The sequence below is a fragment of the Cervus canadensis genome, chromosome 23, assembly GCF_019320065.1.
Source record: "Cervus canadensis isolate Bull #8, Minnesota chromosome 23, ASM1932006v1, whole genome shotgun sequence".
Classification (NCBI taxonomy): domain Eukaryota; kingdom Metazoa; phylum Chordata; class Mammalia; order Artiodactyla; family Cervidae; genus Cervus; species Cervus canadensis.
In genome coordinates, this window is record NC_057408.1 from 55968332 (window position 1) to 55994653 (window position 26322).

General features: G+C 35.0%; 1 protein-coding gene across 3 annotated transcripts in view; it reads left to right on the forward strand.

Annotated features, from left to right (window-relative positions):
• ANKRD12 (ankyrin repeat domain 12) overlaps positions 1-26322 on the forward strand; it is a 93548-nt gene that overhangs the window by 32792 nt on the left and 34434 nt on the right. For 2 of the 3 annotated variants that reach the window (XM_043444283.1, XM_043444285.1), the window contains exons 3-7: positions 8385-8532; positions 15694-15762; positions 19662-19808; positions 23145-23345; positions 24440-24582. In XM_043444283.1, coding sequence (XP_043300218.1) covers positions 8385-8532; positions 15694-15762; positions 19662-19808; positions 23145-23345; positions 24440-24582 — 708 coding nt within the window. The remainder of the gene's footprint in view (positions 1-8384; positions 8533-15693; positions 15763-19661; positions 19809-23144; positions 23346-24439; positions 24583-26322) is intronic. The other variant, XM_043444284.1, reaches the window with a different exon arrangement.

Here is a 26322-nt window from a genome sequence, read left to right on the forward strand (position 1 = left end):
TGTTTTTAAAGAAAGAAGAGAATTAAAGAGAACTATATATATTTATACAGTTCTTTGTTTTTACCAGAAATTGACGAGTTCTGGCACTCTTAATTTCCTCCTATGAATTCAGGGCACTGGTGTCATTTCCTTACCATTTCCATTCCATCTAAGGAATTTTCCTTAGATTTTACTGTAAGACAGATTCTCAACTGTGATTTCTCTCAGTCTTCGTTGACCGCGGATTATCTTGATTCTGCCATTCTCAAAAAATGAGTATTTTGAGATACAATTCACATACCATACAATTCACTCACTTAAAATGTAGAATTCAGTTGTGCCTTTATCAATTACCTTTATCAATTTTAGTATATATTCACCTGAAAAAGAAACCCTATGTACCTATTACCAGTAACTCCCCATTCTGTCCCTAAATCCCACAGCCCTAGTGTGAATAAGCCTACATTCTGTCTCTATAGACTTTCCTATTCTGGATATTTCACCTAAGTGGAGTTACAGTTTGTGGTCATTCATGACTGATAGCCTTTATTTTATTGGGTATAGAATTCTTACTTGACTTTTTTTTCATTTTAGTATTAATATCAATAGATTGTCATCCCACTTTCTTGCTTCAAGTGTTTCTAATGAGAAGTCAGTTGTTAATTGTGATGAATTTTTTTCATTGCTGTTCTTTTTTTTTTTCCTTTAAATAATTTGACTGTAATGTGTTTAGGATCCCTTTTTGATTATTCTACCTAGAGTTTATTGAGTTTCTGGGATCTGTAGATTAATACTTCATGAATTGGTGTGATTTTTTTTTTGGTACTGATTTTTTTTGCCATCTCACATCTGTTGTTGAACATATCTAGTATAATTTCAGTCACTCTGCTTTTCAAATCAAGTATTTCCATTTGGCTTTCTTTGTAATTTTCCTTTATTCCAGATCTCTATTTGATAAGTTGTGGTACTTTGATTCTTTGAACAATGTTTTCTTTCTTTCTGATGGTTACTTTACAGTCTTTGCCAAAGCTAGTATCTTGACCAACTCAGAGAAGTTTCTGTTGAATACTTTTTCCTCACTTTCCCATGTGTCTTCATTTTTGTTGAAAACGAAACAGTTTGCGTTATATATTACAACAACTCTGGTTTCTCTTTATTTTCCACCTGAAAGTTACAACTGTTGCTAGTTTTTGTTTGCTTTTAGTAAGGTGTCAGGTGTTTTGGATATTTGTTACTTTGTCACAACCACTGGGGTCTTGTTGGGGGTGGGGGTTGTTTGGTCTTGCTTTCTAGGGGTTGCCCCATACTTATATGGGTTAGTCAGCAACCATTGATTCAGACACTTTGCTGAAACACCTTGAGCCAGTAAGGTTTCTACCTTCCACTGGTAGATTTGCATGTGTTTTAGGGAGCATGTTCAGTTGTTGTAGCCATGCATTCTGGGAAACAAACTCACTCAGAAGGACAATGCAGATGGTGGAGTGCAGTTTATTACACCGGCGGGCCCAAGGCAGAGTCTCCTCTTAGCCAAGGACCCCGACTAGTTTTTGTGAAAACCTTATACACCCTAAATGTACTTGCTCAAACCCACTTCCCCAAATTCCTTGAAACTAGTCTGGACAAGGTGAAAGAGAGATACGATCAAAGTTAACCCATGGTTCCTGTGTCACAAGACTAGATAAACAGTGGACATTTATCAATAGGACTGTGGTCATATCCCGATAAACATAATGGAATTAGTGACTTTGTTCTGTTACAGAGATAATTAGCATATTCTTTTAGGCAAGGGAAAGTCCAAGTACAAGTCCTGAGGCTCTTTTATCTGGGGGTCTGGTTTCCCATTGGTATGCCACTTCTATAGACACCCGGCACAAAGTTCAGAGTCCACTGGGAGGGTGACCATGCGTGTAGCCTAATGTTCGCAGCCTGGCCTAAGATGGAGTCCAGCTCTGTCTGTTGCCTCCTTCACAGTGTTCAGGCATTTTCAGACCTGCCTTAGCATTTACTTTCCATTGGGCTCACCCAGGTCTTCCTTCATGCGTGCAGGCTCCTTGTCGACTCAGGGTGTTGTGGAGAGCTTGGACCCTCACACATCTCCGCCACATGCGCACATGGTCTTGGTGTCATCTGGGGTGTGTGCAGAGGCTAGCCATTCTCTGATCTTCCCCACATGCTTTCCCAGCTGCCCTGTCAGCCAGGGGTGAATGGCTGTCTTATCTAGTGCTCCCCTGGCTCCTTGATTTCTTCAATCGCTCTGTTAAATTTCTGGCTTGTCTATCTGCTGCTGCTACCCAACAGTGGGACCACACAGCCTTAACTAATAGAACTGTGTTTTTTGTTCCCTGCTTCCATTTGTTTCCTACCCTGTTGGCTGTTTTTATCAACATTGCGACTGAGGGGTGAGGTTTTGGCTTTCTATGTCAAGTCACAGCGACTGTCTGGCAGCAGAGATGCTGGTTTTCACTGCCAGCTCCACCCTGGAACCTTGTCATGCAAACTAAGCATTAGCCGGGAATGAGAACAGCCCCAGGCGAGAATGCAGTCTGCTTATCCATAGTTCAGCAGTTCTTACCGAAAGTGCTTCTCAGTTTGTTTGTTTTTGTTCAGTTTCTGGAGCCTTGAAATTTTTATTTTTTTGACAATTTTGTCTAGGATTATAGTTGTTTCTTGCAGAGATAAGTTGCCAGTATCTTCATTCTACTATAGACAGAAGTTTTCTCAAATGTATTTAATGTGCCAAGTCTCAAGGAGAATGAGTTCACTAATTTACTTATTTTATCCAACAAACCTCATGTGGGATGCTTGTTTGTGTTGTGTGCCTTTCCTGTGAACCTTTGAAACAAAAAGTAGTTAATGTTTGGTCTAAATCTTTATGAAGGTTCTTAAGTAACTGCTTTGTCTCTGTTTCTGAAATGTTTTGCTCTCAGGACCCCTTAATATTTTTCAGCATAACTGAGGAGGCTGAAGGGCTTTTTTATAAATGAGTATGTCTATTGACATTTACATAATCAGAAATGAAAACTGAGAAAAAATTTATGTGTTTAATAATTGGTCTAAAAGCTGTTGCATATTAAGAATATATTTTTATGAAACTATATATTCCAAGACAGTATCAGGGAGAAGCGTGTCATTAGTTTTGCAAAATATCTTTAATGTGTGGCTTAACAGAAAGATATTCAAATTATTTGTTTCTGCAGTCCATGTGTTCAGATATCTCTTGTCACATAGTCTCAAGAGTCAAACGCACGCTTTTTAGAGAATAGGAGACAAAGATACACTGACATCCTATGTGTTATTGTGAGCTTATTTCTGACCTTGCTGGTCCCCTGAAATGATCTAAGGGACCACACTTTGTGAACTTGTGTACTGTTGTAGGAAGCACACTAGTGAAAGTGTTCACGTGTACAGTGATGGAACAAAGGAGAAAAGCAGTTTATGGACGTTCAGGTAGTCTCACAGTGGAAAAAATACATAATCTGGATTCTCATGGATAAGTACATATGTGACCAGCAGGAAAATGAGAGTAAATAGTAGTCATAAGCAGGAGATCTAAGAAAGACAAGAATCTGTTAAAGTAGTTCACACAAAGTTAGGATGTAGCCTATGAAGGATGGAGGATAGGAAATAAGCTTTAGACAGGGACCAGTTCATTATGGCCTTGTGTTCCTTGCTAAAGATCTTGAAATTTATTCTGTAGCCAGGGAGCCAAAGGGAAGGGCCATAGCAGAGACCAGTAGTAGTATTTAAAAATCCAAGGAGAAGGCAGTGTGGGCAGTGACTGTGAGGATAGAGAGAAGTGGCAGGTCTGAAAGACACTGAATTACTGAGATTTACCTGTGTATGTAGAAAAGTGGTCTGGGTCCATGCTGAGGTTGATTGGACTGTTAGAGGGCACTCAGGAAAGCAAGAGGTGGTTTCAGGAAGCATGTTTGGTCTGTACTTGTTGAATGAAGTCGGCCATCGGAACATCCAATAGAAGTATCAGTAGACATAACGAGGCTAGAGTTGAGAACAGCTTAAAGGAAGTTAAAAGTATGAGAATTTGTGGAAAAGTTACCTATAGGTATGACGATGTCACCCAAAGAGAGTGGGGCAGGAGTGGAGGAGAGTATACCCTGAGGAATTCACACTTTTTTTGGAGGGATCAGGAGAGGACAAGAGAGAAGCAGAGGTTGCACTGCAGAGAGTGGCCAGGTGCCACAGCGGTGAATGGAAAAGACGAAGTTGTTGGGTTTTGGCAGTGGACCTGGGTAGAGGAAATCTCAGAGTTGTGGGGACAGGATGCAGTGTTAGATCTGAGGAGAGAATTGGAGCTTTCACTTCTAAATGCTTAAGTATAGGGAAGGTTGCGTTTGTTAAATTATATGTGAGGCTACTTGATGTTAGTTTTTGGATTTGAATTTATAAGGCCAAAATTGTTGAAGCTTTTAATCTTCTAGGTGCTTTGTTTTTATCTTTTGATCATTGCCACTAAATACGCAGTAGTCCTGAACATTGCCTTCATAAAAGTGTTGATTTCTTAAAACTGTAGAGGCAAGCAAAAAAGCAAAAACTTTTACTAATATATTTCTGTTAAAAACATTCCTTAGGTAAGTTAAGAATGCTTACTAATCATTAGGTTTAAAAAATAAATGGGAAGAATAGATACAAACTATTAAATTCTTCAGTTATTAACAGTTGGTTTACCCAAAGGGATATATTTAACTGTTCTCAGCCTCAGTTTAATCATGCAGTGTTTTTTCAGGAGCACACATGTGTTTGTGTAAGGGTCAGAAGCCCCTCTGAAGCAGTGTGCATGATGCTCAGTCTGCCATGCTCGGGACCTCCCAGCAGCTTGACATCCAAAGCTGCTGTAGGAAGTAATTTTCTTTATTTTAAACAAATATTTGACAGCTTAAGAGAAGAAGGGCCATAATATCCATTCTCAATTTTTTGCTTATAGACTATATGTTACTACTGTTTCTTATGACAAAATTAGAGGGGATGAGAGAAGGCAACATGATTATCTTTTTTCACTTATTTATTTGCAAAGCCTATTCTTAGGATTGTCTTTTCTTAGTGAGTTATTGGCCTTGAAGCCAATTTCTAGCTTCTGCTGAGCTTTTCCTTCCATAAAATTTTTAGAAATGAATCTGTAGTTGTTCTCTTATGTAAATAGAGACCATATTTATAGCTTAATATAACACAAGATATTGCTGTTAAGAGATTTCTAAATTTAAAAATAACCTGAACCAAAACTTAATTTCTTAAATGCATTCAAATAGACCATATTTGAAATAATAATTCTGTAGCAGTATGCTTTTTATAGGAAATGATTTTATTACCTTATTAAGTATCACAATAGTCAGGGGTTCATCAAAAATACCTGCTCGGAATTCTTCAAATATTTTATCCTTTTACTGACAATCTGTGGGATTTTTTTTTTCCCCATTGGTTTTAGTTTAGAAGTTTTTCCGCTGAAGCATTTCTAGCTATAAGTTGGTGTTTATAATTTGCAAAACAATATCTTTTATCAAACATATTCTGATAGTCTAAATATCGAGTTACATTCATGAAGTATGAACGAGTGGATGTTAATCATCTACCTTCCTAAATAGCTCTGTCCTGTCCTTTTCATCATCAGTGAAGGTTCAGTCTTCATTATCTCCTGTCTTCTCCACATGATAATTGAGAACTTTTTTTATCCAAATAATGTAATTCATGTTCGCTGTAGAAAAATTAAAAAACATATAAGCATAATGAAAATAGAAATTGCTAAAAAAAAAAATTAAAAAAATTAAAAAGAAATTGCTTTGTTTGAGATGAAAAATCTTGAGGTTTTACTCTACCCTATTTGCAGGCTAATTAGTTTCATGGACTCCAGCAGAAGACATGAGACTTCCTGGGTCAGATAGAAAGAAAAGTTTTTTTTCACATAGCCATAGCAGTAGCCATATATCAGTGTTTGTGTCTGTTGTCAGAGCCCTATTTCTCACAAAGGCATGTAGTGAAGGCCAGTGACAACTACACATACAGTGGATTGTGTAACGGGAGAGGAACCCCAAATCTTTTTAATGGGAGGTAAATCTACCTGACCTTAGCCCTAAGGAGAGAAGTTATATATTGAAGAGTAAACAGATCTGATCTACCCTTTGCTGCAGAGGAAAACACTGTCTCTGTCTTCCAAGGCTGTTCTGTATACAGATAACTTTGAAAAGATAGAACAAAGGGATTTATTTAGTGCTTCTGTTTGCTAGATGTACAGAAATGCAAGAAAGCTGTGGTGGATTGTCTCCCATCACACCTGCAATGCCATTACCCACAGATAGCCATTAACATTTTGATTTATATCCTTCAAGGGTTTATATATGTATATATATTTTAAGTTATCTCCAGGTAAATTTATACCTCTTCTTTTTTCTATCTTCTTGAGTTGGTGAAGACTACCAGCACCTTGTTTAGTATCAGCAGTGATAGAAAGTCATTCTTGGCTAACTGTTGATACTTTCATGCTGTGTGTGATGGCTGTTGTAGGTTATTTTAAGAAAAAGTGTAAATTAAAAGCACTTAATATTTTAAAATGAAAAAATCTGTTAAGTTTATTATGTCATCATATGAAAGAAGAATGTGCCAGTGACCCTCTCCTGAATAGACAAGAGTATTTATATTAATATATAAATACTATTTGATAATATAGAAATTTCAGGACAATCAGAAGTAACTATTTCTTTTGAAAGTTACTTTCCCCAGATCTGAAAATAATTTTTAGTGTTAAGATTCTCACAAAAACACTTTGTTTGGGTAACAGTTTTAAGGACAGTTTTACTTGAGAACAGAGTAAGTTGGTAGCAGGTAAGAATATTCACACTTAAAGTGAAAGTCGCTCAGTTGTGTCCAATTCTTTGGGACACCATGGACTATAGCCTGCCAGGCTCTCCCGGCAACAATACTGGAGTGGGTACCCGCTCCCTTCTCCAGGGGATCTTCCCAACCCAGGGATTGAACCTAGGTCTGCTGCATTGCGGGCGGATTCTTTACTGTCTGAGCTACCAGGGAAGCCCAAGAATACTGGAATGGGTAACCTGTCCCTTCTCCGAGAGATCTTCCTGACCCAGGAATTGAACTGGGGTTGCCTGCATTGCAGGTGGATTCTTTACCAGCTGGGCTATCTTAGAAGCCCTGTATGAATATTCACACTAGTCACCAAATTATCGCATAGGAGAACATGATTGATATAGTCTTGTGAACACTTTTCATGTAACATATTTAACACGTTGGTTTGTTTTAACTTGTTTATGTCATAGAACAGTATCTTAACAGATATGCAAGGTAGAAGGGACTTCTTAATGTGTTTTTTAGATTCTTTTGTTAATAACAAAATGTTTGTATTCCTAAGGCAGATCTCTTGAACTTTGTTGGCTAACCTTTTTGTTAATCATTCCTGTTTACTTCTGATACTTTGACATCTGGGGCCTCACTGACCTTGGGCAGACTGTCCTTCCCAGGGCCACTCAGTTCCCAGAGAAAATAAATAGCTCGTTTGTGACCACACCTTTCATTTGCAAACCAGCAATCCAGGGTTCATCCCTGACCACCAGCTCTAGCAACTCTCATACTCTGGCACTGTCCCCCTGCCCTGACGGTTACGCAGAATAACCATCAGGTACCAGACAACTAGAGAAGTGACATGTATACCCCAGAGCCTGCACAAGTTATGCGGACTAGCCAACCCTAAACCTGCTTGCTCTCCTAGCTTTTTCCTGTGGAAGCCACACTAAAGCTTCCACGTGCCTTTCTTTCCCTCCCTCTGCCTCCCCGAACTGGCTAGGTGCTTCCCCAGGAGAAACTGTGTTGCACGTGTGACATGCCCTCTTTTCTTGGGAGCTGTGAGTGACAAACTGTCTTTGAACTGGCAGTGGTCTCCTGACCTGTTAGCCTCAATATGCCAGAATAATAATAAAATTGACTGTTTAAAACAGCATTGTAAGCAAAAGGCATGCCTGTGAAGCTCCATTTCGTTAGCAGAAGTGAAAAGACAGCTCAAAAGGATTTTCCTTTACACGTGGGAAATAATTTGATAGTTTTATTTTTCAGTAATCTTTACTGCTCAATTCAATCTAGAATTCTTTTTCTGATTTATATATTTGTTTATTGGATGATGTCTATCTTAGACATAGAGTTCTATTATATTCAAGATATCTTGTTTTACTGTTATTTTATATTATATTACTAAATGAAAGGGAATATGAAACAAATTAGAAAACATGTTGTTGTTGAAAGTGGGCCTTGAGGACATTGAATATGATGGTAGTTTGTAATACCCTTTCAACTTTTGTGTATGAAAGTTTCCTTCATAAGGAATTTTTTAATATTGTACTGCTTAGCTAGTATCATTATAACTTTATTCATGTTTAATTTTTTAACAGAGTAAAGACAAGATTGCATCCTATAGCAAAACTCCAAAAATTGATCGAAATGATGTGGGCAAGGAGATGAAAGAGAAATCGTCCATGAAACGTAAACTTCCTTTTACCATCAGCCCATCAAGAAATGAAGAACGAGATTCAGACACAGGTAGGAAAATTTGTTGTTTTCTAGTAAAATCATTATCCTTCTTTTACTGTGATTTTATCATTCCTTTTGTACTACATTTTATAGAGAAATATTTGTATTTCAGAATTTCAGGTTTATCATTGGGGCAGAAATTCATATATTCCTTGCCCAAATATAATTTCTATCATAGATAAAAACAGTTTTTTTTCTTAGTCTTAGTGTTCATTATAGACCTCTTACCATTTTAAGAACTTGATTTCTTGGGGAGCATTTCAGTGATGAAAATTTACTCAGTTACATGGATCTTTGATGTGCTAGATTTGAGAAAGAGTTGTTCAGTTTTTGTGGACAAATTATTGAACCCACCAAAGGAAAAAAAGCTTAGACATTTTAGATTCAGAAATGATTCAGAAATATGTCCCTTCCAAAAAAAGAAGAAAAATATTGAGGCTGCCTCAGTCCAATTCATAGTACTTTTTTCCTCAAAACTCACACTATATCAGGAATGATACTTGACATCCGTCAATCCCAGTTATTCGTAATAGATTAGAACCTTATGACCACTATCTATAAATACTAGGTTGTATTTTAGCCCTGAGATAGTAATTTCCTAAAACTCATATAAACTTGAATGTTTGTTGTATGTTTATCATAATTGTTTTATCCCCTGAATGAAGTATTAATAATGAACTGTTCTTAAGAATGTTTTAGTTTTTAGTTTCACTCTCAGAAAAAAATCAGTATTCTAAATTTATGTACAGAGATTATATCCTACTTTTATCTTTCTAGCCACCTTAGTCATCAATATAGAAATAATCTTGACTCCACAATCTTTGAAAACACCCTAAGGACTTTTGAAATGCGTTATGCTAATATAGCTTTAGAAAATAACCTAGTTTTAGTGTACACTTTTGGTAGTAGCTAGGTTTCCTTTTGTGTATTTGGCTATTTCTCTTAGCTTGAATTAGAAATTTTGCTCTTTTTTTTTTTTTTTTTTTTTTGAGTAAGAAATTATGTGCTTTGTTCATTTTAAGTTACACTCCCTTCTAAAGGTTCGGATTTTTTTTTTAAGCCTGGCCCTCCTTATTTTTCAGCATTGTTTTCAAGGTTAAGAAGTCATTTAGCTGAGAATAAAGTGCTCATGTGCCTTCAGATATACAGGCTTTAATTTGTCTCAGACTTTCTCCTTGGAAGTCCTTCTGCTAGTCATTTTTAAAGTACTTACACTAAGTAGGTTGTTTTGCAGTGACAGTATTCTCTCGTTAGTAGTTTGAAGAAGGGACTTAGAAAAATTCAAAGGTTGTTAACATGTTTTTCAAAATATATAAGATTTCAAAATAACACACTTCCCAGGAGAACCCTTGTTATTAGATCAGGTGGGTTATTTGCCTTTCATTTAGTGTGAAATAAAGGAGAAAGACTTAGGAAGACATGAACTTTAGGCACTGAATGAACATAGTCTAATTCATATATTATTGATGGGATTAATGCTTTTCTCTGCTACAGTCTTTCCACTATTTGAATTTAATAGGGCATTGTAGCTCTCTCTCAGACTTGTGTAGTATGAACATTTTTTTTTTTAAGGTCACATGCTAACATTAAATAAGATTTTGATGGATTTAAATGTATGTCTGTAGTTTTGGTAGTCTGAATTTATAAATTTTAGTAAGTAACAGATGAATGCCTTAGTTTTGCATGAATGCACATACACACCACACATCCAAAGCATTGAGAAGAATTTCCCCAGGCCCAAGGAAAAATGTCTTATTTACAATCAAGCTGTCTTATTTTCATAATTTTAAAAAAGAGTCCAGAGTACCATTAATGGCTGTTTCAAATATGAATGATAAATTATAGTACCAAAACTCATATCTGACATTGATCTTTTTAATATTTTAGATCATTAGCTGAAACTATACAGAATAAAGTATAGAAGGGAGAAATACAACATATATGACAACACAATCTAATTAAAGTTCTCTAACATGTGAAGAAAAAAAAACACAGAAATCAGAGAATGGACAAAAGATACAAGCAGGTAGTTCAGAACACCAGAATTATAGTTGACAAAGAAATATATGAAATAATAGTAGTCAAGGAAATAGAATTTATAATGACTGACAAAATTATCATTGGTTAATCATACAAGGGCTTCCTTGGTGGCTCAGCTGGTAAAGAAACCACCTATAATGCAGGAGACCTGGGTTTGATCCTTGGATTGCAAGATCCCCTGGAGAAGGGAAAGGCTTCCCACTCCAGTATTCTGGCCTGGAGAATTCCATGAACTATATAGTCCATGGGGTGGCAAAGAGTCAGACACAACTGAGCAACTTTCACTTTCATTAAATCATACAAACTGGTCACTGATTTACTTTGTCTTAAGTTATAGAACTACCTTGATATAACAACCTATGTTAAAAACTAAACTTGTTAACATTTGACTTATTCTTTCTTTTGGCATTTATTCAATAATAATTATTGATGAGAATGAAAACTATCTTCAAGTGTATTTCTCTCAACTTTATAATAGGAAAAAAACAGGAAAGGGCTGATAGGAAATAAAAGGATTTGTTTAATTATGGTAAATACTGAGGAAATACCTTTTACCCTTAAAAATAATATTGTAGAAGAATAAGCAGTATGGAAAGATGTTCATAGTATACAAATTAAAAAAACAGGTTATGAAAGAGAAAAACAGGTTATGAAATAATATGTACTGTTTGCATTATGTCATATTCTTTATATTTGTCTATATGCTTATGCACATAGAACAGATATTAACACACATACAAAGAGAGAAAATTGTTTAAATATAAAGATTGTTTCATTGTAGAACTAAACCTAAACCTAGTGAGTTATTAAGGGTCCTGAATAAAAATGTAAATATTATGAACCCTGAGTTGGTGAAAAGTAAAAGAATAGGGAATGGGGAAAAAGGAGAAAAAGCTGAGTGCTACTCATCTCATCATCTCTCATGACAAGGGATTAACTGAAATTGTCTAAAACTGAAATTTTTTTTCAAAATTATTGCTTAAAACTTTTAATCTTTCTGTATTTAAATTTTTATCTGTATATTTATATATATGCCTGTGTTTATATTTTAGCATATGAATCTCTTGTAGAGAAGTGATTCCTTTAGTTCCTTTTCTTTTTATGTTGGATTAAACTAAAGTTAATCTTACAGATTTTTATTTAAAGATCGCACATATGTATGGTATTTTCTTCCTCTTACATAAATTGATTTCTCTCTCTCTCTCCCCTGATCCCTCTGTCTTTACGTGCATTTAGAAAGGTACTTTTCATGACACTCAGGAGATGTTAGCATGTTGTTTCCAGTATTGGGGATGACTTGTTACGTTCTTCTTTGTATTCTTTTATATGCCTTGAATTTTTAACATGACAGACATACATTATTTTTATAAAACAACCATCCTTATTTTTTTTTTAAGACATTCATATTGTCCAAGAAAGATTCAGTGGTTCTCATAATCAGCAATAATGCCATCAGCCAGATGAGTCATTGCTAGTCTTCATTTTGAGATAGCCTAGTGTGTCTTAAACTCTTTAAATTCTCAATTATTTCATGCTTATTAATTTTTTAAAAGATAGCACTTTCTAGAAAAGTAGTTGCTTAACTAGACAGATAATATTTTGGGGGAAATTACAGCATAATTCAAAGTGTTGCCCATGAGTTCTTATAGCTGTATCATAATTGTCTTCATTTCAACAAATCTCCAGGATAATTACTTATATCATTCCAGTATCTAGCCCACATCATCCTATCCTATTAGAGAATTTCTATAAATTTCGTTCCATAAAATGTTAAGAGGCTTGTCTATACGTAACTCACTGAGCCTATGGAAGTAACTACTTCTGATCTAGAAAACAAATTGTTTCTTTACAGCTACATCATCAGCTTGCTTTATCACAATTTTTTAGCTTTTACTTTCAGTCTTTCCCAGCCTAGAATCCAGACAAGATAAGTTATTACAGTTATAACAGAGAGAAGTCAGAGCCTAGTGTTTCTTACCAGGGGCTGTTGAGTCCGACAGACCAATGTTGAGTTCTTGCTGTGGCCAGATTAGCTGAGTTCCTTGTAAATCCCGTTTGTCTCATCTGTAAAAGTGCATATATAATACCAACTTCAGAAATTGTGATCTCTGAGTGACATAACATATAAAAGCAGTTTGCAGTATATTAGTTAAAATAGAAAACTGACTTAGAGATTTTTCATCTACTGCAGTAAGAGCAGGCATACATAGGCAGTGCAGCAGTTCAGTAATACCGACAAGGACTAGGTTCCTTTCATATTTCTGCTCTGCCACCCTTAGCTTGTATACAGGCTTTGTCCTTCAGCATTTTGCCTTATAGTCACAGGACATCCTTCCTGGGCAGGAAAGACCAGTGATGCTTTTTACTCTTGAAACAACCTCCCTAGAGACTTTTGCCTGCACCTCAACTGGTTAAGCTCTGCTAGTTGCAGGAAAGTCTGAAAAGTTGAATATTTTTGAGCCGGGTATATTGTCACTCTGATTAAAGTTGGAGTATTCCTATTAATAGAAAGAGGATAATGAATATTTAAAGTAGGCACCTTATAATACTGATATGGCTTCCTTGGTGGCTCACTGTTAGAAAATCTGCCTGCCAATGCAAGAGACATGAGTTTGATTCTTGGGTTGGGAAGACCCCTTGGAGAGAAGGAAATAGCAGCCCACTCCAGTGTTCTTGCCCAGGAACCCCAGGGACAGAGATCCTGCCAGGCTGTGGTCAGTGGGGCCCCCAAAGAGTTGAACATGACTTAGCAACTAAACAACAGCAAAATATTAATAACTGATAACTACTGTTATCTTTAATAGTTGCTAATGTTTCTACTGAGTGAACTTTATTCCTGCTCTATCCACCATAAAACCATACTAATTCTCTTTCCTAGTCTAATGGCATTCATTGGATGCCATAACAGTTCTTTAACATGAAAGTACTGAACTTGACTATTTGAGGCTACACACGAGTGAGTCTCTTCTTGGCCTCCAGCCTACATTTGAATTATTTTGTTATGAGTAATGCCATAAGAGTGTCTTTCCAGATTGTGTTTTTGTTATACCCTGACTTTTTTCTTTCTTATTCATTCCAAGAGTAGGGTTATAGGGTTAAAAGGATACAACGTTTCTATGACATTTCTCTAAAATAATTATATGTAGTTACAAAATCTTCCAGCAGTATATTTATGTTCTTTAATCTCAAATAACATCAGGGCACTTGTTTTTTTTTTGTTTTTGTTTGTTTTAGGTTTGATAAATCTAATTATCTATAGTGATAAACCAGTAGTATTTCATTTTAGTTTGCATGTTTAAGTTAAAAAAAAAAATTTTTTTACTTTTTAAAAAATGTTTATTTCTTCTTAATAAGCATTATCTATTTGCTTACTGCATTTTTTCTAGTGGCATATGTAAGTAATGTGTGAATAAATGTGGAAGGAGAAGATGCAGAGAGGCACAGTATGCTCCATTCCCCAAGGCCATGGTCGCAGTTGTAGAGTGTGTTCACATGCTCTGAACTCAGTCTCTGCCGGCCATCCATCAAGACCTGCTTTCCTGAGGCTTTGATGCCATTGAAGGATCCTACCCTATTTAATGACTCAAGCAACTTTGGAGAGGGCAACTTTTTAAAAAAGAAAATAAATGTTATTTTTCTGATAACTGTGTTAAAACTAACATAAAATTAGTGTTTTGCTTAATAAGGATACTCCTCTTTTGGTGATTTTCATGGAGATTGTCTATTATAGATTTATTTTTGTCCCTTCCCCCTGATAATTTTCTAGCTCCTTAATTAAATCTTTATAGAATACATATACAGATGCCCCAAATACGAACATACTTACTTGAGTAAAAGCCAAAGGGTGTGTGGGGTCAGGATAGATTAATTACTTCCAAAGGAAGGTTTGGATAAACTATTAAACTGCTTTCTTATATTAATGAATATAATTGAAAGCAAGTTTATTTTATCCCCTATTCTTTAATTGATCACAATAATATGATCTGCTTTCACTTATCCATTTAATTCAGTTTGTTGGTGCAACAAATTAGTTGCCACTTTGCAACCTGTGGAGGCCTTTTTAAATTTTTGTTTATCTTGAAATGTCAAATATTCTTCATAGAATTCTTCTAGTTGTTAACTTAATGGTTTTGTTAACAATTACAAAAAGCAAATGTAATTGTTTATTGAAAGGCTTGTGATTCAGTCTGTTTACCCATTGGCTGTAGAATTGGTCTAAATGTTATTTTATTAATGATTTCCCTTTCAATTGAGTGAGCTTTCTCATCACTAAACTTTTAGGCTTATCTTTTTTTGCAAATATTATGTTTAGGAGTTACTTGTTCTCTAAATTTTTTTCCCCCAATATTTTTGTTTTTTCCTTATACCTAACTGAATTCATGAATAATGTCTATAGTAATCATTCTGGAAAAAAAACTATGAACCAATAAGTTGCGATTGTAAAGATTAGAATAATATTATTTTAAGTTATAATAGCATCTTGTTTGTAACTAAAAATATTTGCTCTGGCCATACTGTCAAAAAGTCAGTTCTCCATATTCTTGATTGTCTAATTTATTGAGTTGTTAGGCAGCATTCCGTTTCTTAGCTGATAAATTTTGTTTTGCTTTAGCCTGCTTTCTTTCTAAGAGGTGGTCAGTGTAATAATTCATAGTATTTGAAATGTTGATAGTTTATAGAAATATTTGGTCTGGAAGTCCAAAATGTTCTATTGTCTTCTGAGTAGTTTTGGCATTCGTAGAACAAAAAGGATGATTCAAGTCTTTATTCAAGTTCTCTAAAGGCAAATTCTAAACAGAAAAGCAGTTACAGAGTACTGTCTCTTTTATCAGTATTCAGAGATTGAAAAAATATTCTCAAGAAAGATGATATGTTTTAGTAAGCAGCCTCAGTAATAACTGTTATTGCAAGCTACATAGTTGACTTTCTTCACATTAAGACCAAAGAAACTGAAATCTTAGGTATTGGCCAAACCTGTGTTTTAAATGTCCTTTTGGCTTTACCTTAAAAGTGATCTTTTGGAAAAACAGTGATACATCATTGTGGTCTTTTGAAAAATGTTGGTTTGTTGAATTCTGCATTTCCCTTCGTATGCTTTTTTCTCTTCTCCTGTCTCTTCTCATTCTGTAGATTCAGACCCAGGACATACAAGTGAGAATTGGGGGGAGAGACTTATATCTTCTTACAGGACATGCTCAGGTAACTAGATTATCAGGGGTTCCTGTTAGCCAGTGGTTTCTGTCACATTTATAATTAATTCTTGTACTATAAATAACTTATTTTCAAACCAGCATATAGATGTCTGTGGTTGAATAAGTGACTATATGAGTGACATAAAATTTTCCAGCCTCATTTAAGAGCTCCCATGTACTGTGTCCAAGACGTGTTCTGTGTGGATGCTGCAAGCAGGATCCTGCAGACAACCGCTCAGGCATGCAGCACAGCTGGGGGTCCGTTCACGTAGAAGAGTAGGAGAGGCACACCCTTGGAGCTGTGCTGAGCAGCGACCCCTGTGGGAAGGTGCCCTGGTCCTCCACCTCTTAGCTGTACGCCCTTCACACGTTATACCACACATAGTGATTTTCATAGACAATATCTTACTCTTCAAGCATGCAGTGTGTTTTTTAAAACAAATTAAAAAATTTTTCAGTTGACCTCTTTAGTCTGTTGACTTTGCTGCTGCCCCTGTTGAATTTAAAAATGGATTAAAACACCAAGTTTCCTGGAGAAATGCTATCAAAGAGTAAATGTATCCCCTAGTATGTGAAAACTAAATTAGCTAGGTGTTTTGATTCTTTTTTTTTTCTATTTTTTAATTAGCTTACATTCTTATCTCTGAACTTTTTAAATGTAAAATATTTTTTAGTCCCTCAGTGTCCAGTTTTTAGCATATGGCCTTTAACTGTAAAAACTAAAATAAAATTTCTGTTTCCAATATACTTTGTATTCATTTTATAAATTTGTGGAGTTGGTATACAGCAAAGCAATTATTCTTAAAATCATGCTGAAAACTGTTAATTGACCTGATAAGTCAGTAATACTTAGTTATCAAAATTGGGCAATGGCTTGTCTACAGTCAGCATTTAAATTGAACAGATCTACACTTACTGTGGAGTTAGTGGTACTTTCCTAAAATGGGGCCCCTGAGTACCAGGGCACACCTAAAGGAGCAGTATGTGATGAAATTGCCTGTGATATGAAGGTCATGGCTGGAAATCAGAAGATATAAGCACTCACCTGTCAGAAACTGTAGATATTGCAGAACCATCTGTATTTGAATTGTAGCTCCCACAGTTTCATTCCTTATACTGTGACTGCTTTATGGGAAAAATGTCATATTTCTGAGACATTGGTAGGCTTATGAACTAGTTCCCCAAAAAAAACATTTGTCTTTTCTCAGTATACTTAATTGAGGTGTGACAGTGTTGAGCTTTCTGTTTATTCTGATAAGACAAGAGAAGAAAGCACTAATTTTCAGAATTATAAGACTGAGATATCTCTGTAATTCTAAAGGTCCTCTGAACCTTGAAGTAAAGAATACTGGATTGTTGAAAAGGCTGTATCTGTTTTTCTTTAGTCTTAAGTGAACCACCTGGATTTTTCTTTAAAAATCTCTTAAGGTGAAAAAAAAAAAAAATCTCTTAAGGTGGTCTTCCCTGGTGGTCCAGTTGTTAAGAATCCATGCTTTCACAGAGTTTTGTTGAATGGTTTCAACATGAAAAAGCACACTTTGGGACATACTAATCTAAGATTTATGATTTTTAAAAATGGTATAAAGTTATCTCTATCTTACACCAGCTACTGTTCACCTACCTTATTTTCCTGTCTCATGTAAAGCGTGAACTCAAGACAGATGGCTAAGGTAACTCAGAGAAAAAATAGTGTTCATATAAATGCTAGTATGAGTTTTTGTTTGAAAATTTGGAATATATCCAGTTTGTTTATTCTTTTCCAAAATATAGTATCTTTGTTCATTTGCAGCATGGAATTTTAATAATGAATTCATTATTTAAAGTTTTTTTCTATAAACTGAGTATCACTTTAGAGTATATTCTTTTTAGGAGGTCATTGCAAGTATAAAGGAACATAATTGATTTTTGCTGTTTGATGTTAATCTTATTGAATTTACTTTTTAAAAATTTTTTGGCCACTCCTTCATGGCACATGGGATCCTAGTGCCCTAACAGGTATCTAGCCTCCATCCCCTGCATTGGAAGTGCAGAGTCTTAACTACCGGACTGCCAGGGAAGTCCTCAAGCATTTTCTTCTTAAAACATTGTGTTACTAAAATGCGATTAATACCAGAAATCAAGAGTTTGTAAATGAGAAAATAAAAGAAAAATTTTTTTCCAAAATTTTTAAAGTGTTTTAAGGATAGATATGTATTTTTTATTTTGCTTCTTCTAATTACTAGACTGTACTTTTTTTTCTTAAAACAACTTCCTTCTTTAAACTGTTAAGAGTTTTAATCTAAGTGAGAAGTACATTCATTATATTTAAAGATTTGGTATTCAGATCAACAACTATTAAAACAACAGTTGTGGTTCCTCATTAAATCTGAGAACCAAAGCATATAGAACATTATTAGGAAAAAGTATGTGTTTCAGGAAAAAATAGGTTTCTCCAAAAGACCTATTTGGGGGTTTATAATAAATTTAGTAAGTTAGGTGTGACACTGATGAAATGGGCCTTATACTAATTGGATCATTAATAAAATGAAAAGCCAGAAAATAGTATATTAGCACTATTAGTAAAGGCTGACTTTAATAATCTTGGAATTTTTTATTTCTGTTATGTAAAATTCTTCAAATATCAACAAAATGGACATTTTCGGAGCTATTGAATTTTGGGTGATTTGTGGCCAGCACAGTGTAAAGGAGGCCCTTTGATTTTTCCAGGCCTTTAGGATGCCAGTTCGTCCTGATTAACTAAGTGGCACATTACAGGATTTTATGCCTTAAATAATAATACAGTAATATATAAATAGTATCAAACTTTTATTTGTTTCTTGAAAGTTACTAGATCAATAAATGCTTATCTCCTGGAGTAGTCTAACTGCTGTCCACATCTACCTGAGAAAAATGACAGTATTGACTACTACTTGTCTTCTTGCACTCATTTTGCTATTTTACATTTGTTTACAACTTTTATTAATTTATTTATAGTTTTGTAGCTCCTCTCTATACTGCAAACCTAGATCAGTAAATCCCAGATGTTGGTACAGGATTTTCCAGGAAACAGATGCCTAGACAGTTAACAGGCAGCTCATCTCACACGGCCACTTGAATTAATTTCCAGAAATGTCCTTAAGGAAGGAGTAACTGGCACCTATGTTTCTTTGACCTGTGGAATTCAGTTCCATCTGAATTTTCTGACTTATGATGGGGAATGTTGACTCCATTGGCCAGAGATTTGCCAAATAGCTAAATCTGAGAACTGGCTTTATGATGGATCAAATCTCTTTGAAAATTTTTTAGACATTTTTTAATTTTTGCAGGACCTCTATTAATTCCCCCGGCCCCTTCCCACACACATAGAATCTTTAATTTTGCTCAGTTTCAGCTTTGATTAATAGTCTTCCATGTTCAACTATCCTGTAACTGCAATAGAGTGATTTAGTATTATTTTTCAGTAATTACTCTGTGTGATGTGTTTTGTCTTAAACAGCTCCTTAGAAGATGTACAAATTATTAGTGGAATTAGGGAGGTAATGTGAAGGAACATTGCTATATAGGCTTAGGAATAATTGAATAAGATTAGAGTGAATGAAGGAGTTTCAGAGATGTAAAACTAAGGAATGTTTGAAGTGTTATTTAATAGAATCGATCATTAAAATACAGATCTTACTAGGACTAAATTTCCAAATGTTAAGTAATTTTCTGAAAATTATACAATTAAGATGTTTTTTTCAAAGCATTCAGGGAGAAAATTGCTTATATAATAAAATCCTAGTGCTCTTTTGTCTGCCTATTGCAAGTTTCTCTGTTACTCTTGTTTCTCATAAACATGTATCATCTATTTTTAAAAAGTCTCCTTATGCTTTACTTTTGAGTGCTTAAATTTGTTTCAGATTCTTACATATTTATTAATAATTCCAGAGAAAGAAGGTCCAGAAAAGAAGAAAACAAAAAAGGAAGCTGGAAATAAGAAGTCCACTCCAGTTAGCATTCTTTTTGGTTACCCACTTTCAGAGAGAAAGCAGATGGCACTTCTTATGCAGATGACAGCAAGGGACAACAGTCCAGGTAACACTCACCATCATTGAGTTCCTATGTGTTCGTGGTTTTCTTCACATTGTAGTTTTGTCTTGACAGTTATTTTTAACTACTTTAAATGTTTGTCCTTTCTTGGACTTAATCAGTTTCTTCAAAAGTTTGTAATCTTAGCATGTGTTTGTGTGACAATTGTTTATTGTCTGTCTCATCTACTAGATGAAAAGTTATACAGGAGCAGGGATCTTGGCTCTTAGCAGACGTTCAGCAAATGTTTGTCTACTAAAATGAGTACAGTTGACCTTTGAACAGCACAGGTTTGAACTGAGTGGGTCCACATACACACAGATTTTTTTCAGTAGTAAATACTGCTGCATGATCCATGGTTGATTGAATTTGAAGATACAGAATTCTGGATTTGGAGGGCCAACTGTAAGTTGCACATGGATTTTCAAATGTGAGGAGGGTGGGTACCCCTGATCCCTGAGTTGTTCAAGGGTCAACTATTATTTAGAATTGGATCAGTCCACATGAGAAATCTGTTGCAGAACTGTGTGTGCTTTTACCTTACTGCAGAAATTTTTACTTCAGTTTCTGTAAAGCTACTTCTAGGTTTATAGTTTACATTTATAGTTATACTTTACTTTTATAGTTAGCATTCTATTGTAAGCTGGTAATCTTATCACGTGCTTTTAGAAGCAAGAGTGTAATTCATGTTTTATTGTTTAAGATCTGCTAAAATTTATTTTGGGCTTCTGTGGTGGCTCAACAGTAAAGAATCTGCCTGCAGTGCAGGAAACATGGGTTTGATCCCTGGTCCGGGAAGATCCCCTGAAGAATGGGATGGCTATCCACTCCGTTTTTCTTACCTGGGAAATCCCATGGGTAGAGGAGCCTGGCAGGCTGCACTTCACAGGGTTGCAGAGTCGGATACGACTTAATGGCTGAACAACAGCAGCAACAAAATTTATTTCAAAAGAAAAAATATCTGCAGTGTATTATGTAAATTTATTTCATGTTTCATTTCACATTTCCTTTTAAGATATTGTGCTTCTTCTGTGTGTTTGTGTTTATTCAAGTATCAATAGTTTGCCCTCCAGAAATGATTAAAGATGGCTTACCAGCAGGATGAAGACAAAGAAGGAACAAACAACCAACTTGCTCATTTATTAAAAGAGTTTAAAAGGTAGATAAGGTCCAGACAGCTGGGCTGGGATAGTTACTACATTGAGCAGTGAACTTAGTTATACATTCTGGTAGCTAAAAACAAGAGTTTTAAGTTGTATAAAGTTCTCATTGACCAATGCAAGAAGAAAGTAAATCTCTTTGGAGAAATCTTTTTCTTTTGGAAAGAAAAGTTCCAAAAATTTGGAAGAAAAATTCTTTTCTTCAGGGCATCTTTGTATAACACTTGGCGTAACATGACAGACCCTGTTGAAATGCATTGACGAGAACACAGTTTTTCGAGTGAACTTTTCCAGTGTTGGCTCTTTGTTATTAAAAAATGGGACAACTTGGTAAAATTCTTAGAGTTTCTATAGATCAGAGTTTCCATTAAAACGTAAGTGTATCTGTATCTTTCACTAACAAGAGCATGTTAGGGCTTTCTCCTTAAAGTGGGGCATGTTGTTTTGGTTATTCTTCTGCCTTTCCACCCACAACTTGGGGAGACTGGCCAAATCAAAGTTATTTACAGTGTTAAACTTCAAATGTTTCTGTAAAGTGTTGGCTCTGACTCAGATTTAATAGCTAGATGAGAAAACTTTTGTTTCTTAAAAGTGTTATTTAATACTGTGAACCTGTATCCTTGGAGTAAATTAAAGAATTAATGCAATAAGGCAAGAAGCTAAAAATCTTTCCTCATTTCCAATAACCTCTCCCTTTGAGCTGCAAGCACTATTCATAATTTCTTCTCAAAGTTTTTTTTAGATATTAACATGTAAACGTATCTTTTGTTGCTGATTGTTTTTAAATATAAATAAGGTTAATACTGTAATACTGTTCTGCAGTTTGTTCTTTTCATTTAAGGGTATATCAGTCCTTCTTATTAATACATGTATAGAGGGGAAAGCTTTTGAAGTGTTAGCCTGTTTGCCAGCTGATAGATACGGTTGTTAAGGTTCATAGTCTTATCCATTACATAACTCATTTTCCATGTTTATTCTGTTTGCCATTATGGGTAGTACTACTGGTATTTTGTCTGTGTTATGTTGGTATGGCTGAGAAAATTTTATATGAGTTAATTCCTTGCAAGTTGTTTGAATTTAAAAATGCCTTTTTGTTTTAAAGTTCAATGACTAATTTCCTAAATAAATTATTTGACTATAAATATTATAATAACCATGTATTCACTCAACAAATGTTGTGTAAGTACACTGTGTAACAGGAAGTCTTCTAAGCAGTCGAGATACAGTAATGAGTTAGACAAGATTCATGTACTTCTGGAGTGTACATTATAGAAATTCATAGATAAGAAACCGTTACTAACTCGGTGTACTTTAAAATTCAAAAGGTAAACTTTAAACCTTTTTCTTAATGAGAAAAGAGGGGTAATACTTTAGCACTCCCATCGTGGCAGTTTGCAAGGAAGTCATTATATGATGCTAGAAAATTATTTTCTGTAGACTTTTTTTTTCCCCTTAGAGCTGTTGTTCCTTTTAAATAGTTGTAAATTTTCAGAATTATTAACACTGTACATACGTCTCAAATCCTTAATTGATTAAGAAACTATTTTTTGTTTGTTTTTTTCTTAGTTCTGAAATGGGGAGGAGAGGACTTTAAGTGTCATGCAGTTAACTTTCTTGTTTTTGAGAGAGAAACTGGAACAAATACCAAAAGATAGAAATCAAAGCAAAGCACTTTTTTTCCCTCCTTTATCGGCCCATTTTTAAAGGCCTTTTTCTAAACTGTCCTTATTTCTTATGGATCATAAGCTTCATTTCATACTAAAATCATGTATGACTTTAATTTGTACCTAATGTTGGAATACATAGTTTGAGTCCAGTACTTTGAGTAAGAGGTGTAAACTCTAGCCTTCAATGTCGTTTCATCTAGGTCTTGACATAGTATCATAACATGCCATGAAAAATGGGTTTTTTTACAATTTATCAAGTTATTCATTGAGCAGGTACTTTCAGAGTAGAATTGACAGAGTGAAACATTTTTTTCTTAGTTGGCACATGCAGTATTTGATAACCCTAAAGGAAGATCTACTCTGGGTCATTATCAGATTATCCAAGTCAAGTGTCAGATTGTTTGGGTGAGAACGTACTCCCTCAGTCCAAGAAATTAGCACATTACCTGTAAAAACCTTTACATGAATATACAAAATATTTAGTCTAGAACTTTAAACTTTTCTCTTTCTTACAGATTCCACACCAAATCATCCTTCGCAAACAACACCAGCCCAAAAGAAAACTCCCAGTTCCTCATCTCGACAAAAAGACAAAGTTAATAAAAGAAATGAACGTGGTGAAACTCCTTTACACATGGCAGCTATTCGAGGAGATGTAAAACAAGTCAAAGAACTAATAAGTTTAGGGGCAAATGTGAATGTGAAAGATTTTGCAGGTAAGACTTGTAATTAAAGACATACTCAGGAACTAAAATTTTGAGATTATCCCTTAAACAGACTCTGGTTTCAATTTAATCAACATTCTTTGTTTCTCTTTCTGAAATAAAAGTGTTCTAAAAGTATACTTTAATGTAAAACTATTTTGGAGTTTGTACATGAAACCCTGATCTCAGGGTTACTGACAATTCCATGTCAGTAATCACTCAAATTCTTAAATATTAAGCTTCTGTTTTATCTGGCATATTACCATATAATTTTTTATCTAATTTAGGATAAAAGTTTTATCCAATTTTTTGATAATCAGGCAAATAAACCTCCAAAAAAAAAGACCTTTGATCCATTTACACTCCCATCAAGAGTATATGGAAGAAAGAAAAAAAAAAAGTATATGAGAGAGCCTTGGGTAGGGGAAAGAGATAAATTAGTAGGAGTTTGGGATTAACATATATACACTATTGTATATAAAATATTAATAGATAAGAATCTGCTGTATACAGGGAACTCTATTTAATATCTTGTATTATTGCAAGACCCTAACAAGCTTATTTTGCCCTTTTCTACTTTTTATTTTATAATTCAGTTGATTTTTATAAATTATAGCAAGTTTATATTCATTAGGTAAGCTTAAATGTTAATTTAATACTTTTGTCAAATAATTTAGCCCCATGGGAAATAATGGGGCTTCCCTGGTGGCTCAGAAGGTAAAGCATCTGCCTGCAGTGCGGGAGACCTTGGTTCGATCCCTGGGTCGGAAAGCTCCCCTGGAGAAGGAAATGGCAACCCACTCCAGTATTCTTGCCTGCAGAACCCCACGGATGGAGGAGCCGGATAGGCTACAGTCCACGAGGTTGCAAAGAGTCGGACACGACTGAACGACTTCACTTTCATGGGAAATAATACTACTGTGGATGAACCTTCTGTAAAATTAGTGGTTTTCTTAGGTACTTATTTTCAGTAGCTTGTTCATCATTCCTTTTTCCTTCTGTATTGTGTACATTTAGAATTACTGTATCACACATGGTTATAGTAAAAGCATATGTGTTGAATTAGTAGAAGTGAACCATATGTTCAATTAATATTGTAACTTCAGGTTGGACACCACTGCATGAAGCTTGCAACGTGGGATATTATGATGTTGCTAAGATACTGATAGCAGCTGGAGCAGATGTTAATACACAAGGATTAGATGATGACACTCCACTCCATGATTCCGCTAGTAGTGGGCACAGAGATGTGAGTATGACAGGAGGAGCAGTAATACACATCTTCAAAAGATAAATTTAACCCAGAGTAATTTAACTCACTTCTTAGTTGTACAGTCTGGTGTCATATTTCATTCATTGCCTGACCAGCTCATTTGTGTTTTGTTTTCCCTTTTTCTACCTTCTAATTGCTAATTCCTATTATGGGTTTAGCATTATCTTTGCATAAAATCTATTTAATTTGATAATTAAGCAACTTGGCAAAATTTTTATTTGAAGGGCCATTCTACTGTCGGATAATTAGATGTAGTGATTAAAGCATATTTTCTTATAAAAATTTTACACTGTCATACCTTTTTTAAGATATTAATATTTAATGATTCCTTTGTACATAACATCTGTTCTTGAATTTTAGCTGACATTATTTAAGATATTCAGATGCTTATGTATATAAGACATGATTTAATCAAACACGATTATATATGCTTGAAAATTTAATGGCATCTTTAAATACCATGTTTGATTTGTTTTGATGCAATATTATGACCCATGCTGGGTTTTAAATTCCATTTGCATTTTCACTCTCTGGCATATTGACATCAAAGCCTACCCCATCTTTGTTGTAATGAAGCTTATGTTTTAAGTGTGTTTAATGCTTAGTTCCATTACTGTAACCTGCTTATAGCCAAAGCAGATCAACCTAGGGCACTGTTAGCAGTGGTTCTAAAGCAAAGGATTTGGTTCATCAAAGAAGTAGTTTCTGTTTTTCACTTAATTTTGACTTTTATTGACGAATACTTGTGCATAGTTTAGAAAGTTGAAAAGTATTGTTTAGCTCAGAAAAATACCTAAATTCTCCCTTGCGTCCCTTCACACTTCCCAGTACCATTAGCCAAAAGCAGCTGTTGTGTTTCTTCTCTTCATTTCTAACAAGGTGTAAGCTATTTTGCTTTATTAAATTTTTAGTCTCTAGTTACTGACCCCTACAAAGGATTTTAATATATATTGGCTTCTCTGAGACTCACAGAGTGTACTCTAATTTTATTTTGCCTTGGATTTTTATTTATTACCTTGGTTACTACTCAGCCTTGTTCTAATTTTTCTTATTTAGTTCTCTGTGTAAATATATATTTTGTATTTCCTTACTCTCTCTTTCATAACTCTAAAATGCCCTGAATAAGGTCAGACACATCCATCAGTTCATTGTTTTTGAGAGTATCTTTGTATACAAAATGTCTCGTATCCGGCTTCAGGTGAGACTAGCTGCCCTAGATCTGTGGCACAGACGCTGTCCAAGGATTTCTGTTTGCCGTGAATTTCATGTGGGATTCTCAGTCTCTGTGAGATTTCCAGTCTCTGGCTGGAGTGGTTGTGAATTTGTGAACTACATTGCATTAACTTCTCACGGCAATAGTTGTGTGTTTTCACTCGGAGATAAGTGTTGTAAATGATTCATATGTATTAATCACTTTAATCATCACAGTAAATGAACATCCTTTGGTGTCTCTTGTGGAAACTGTATGACCCACTACATTCCAGTACCCTTAGCTTCTCCCACAGTATGGAGAAACAAAGACACATGAGGTACCATTGGTCTGAGACACTCCCAAGTTTATTAAACTGATAAGAGTCCAAGTTAAGGGATTAAATAAGATAAATGCCAATGTCTTCCTAAGACAAAGTGAGGTAAGGATATATTAAGCTGGAAGAGCTGTTGTTCAATACACTCTCTGCTCTCTGGTGAATAACATAGGACATGCTTTCTAACACC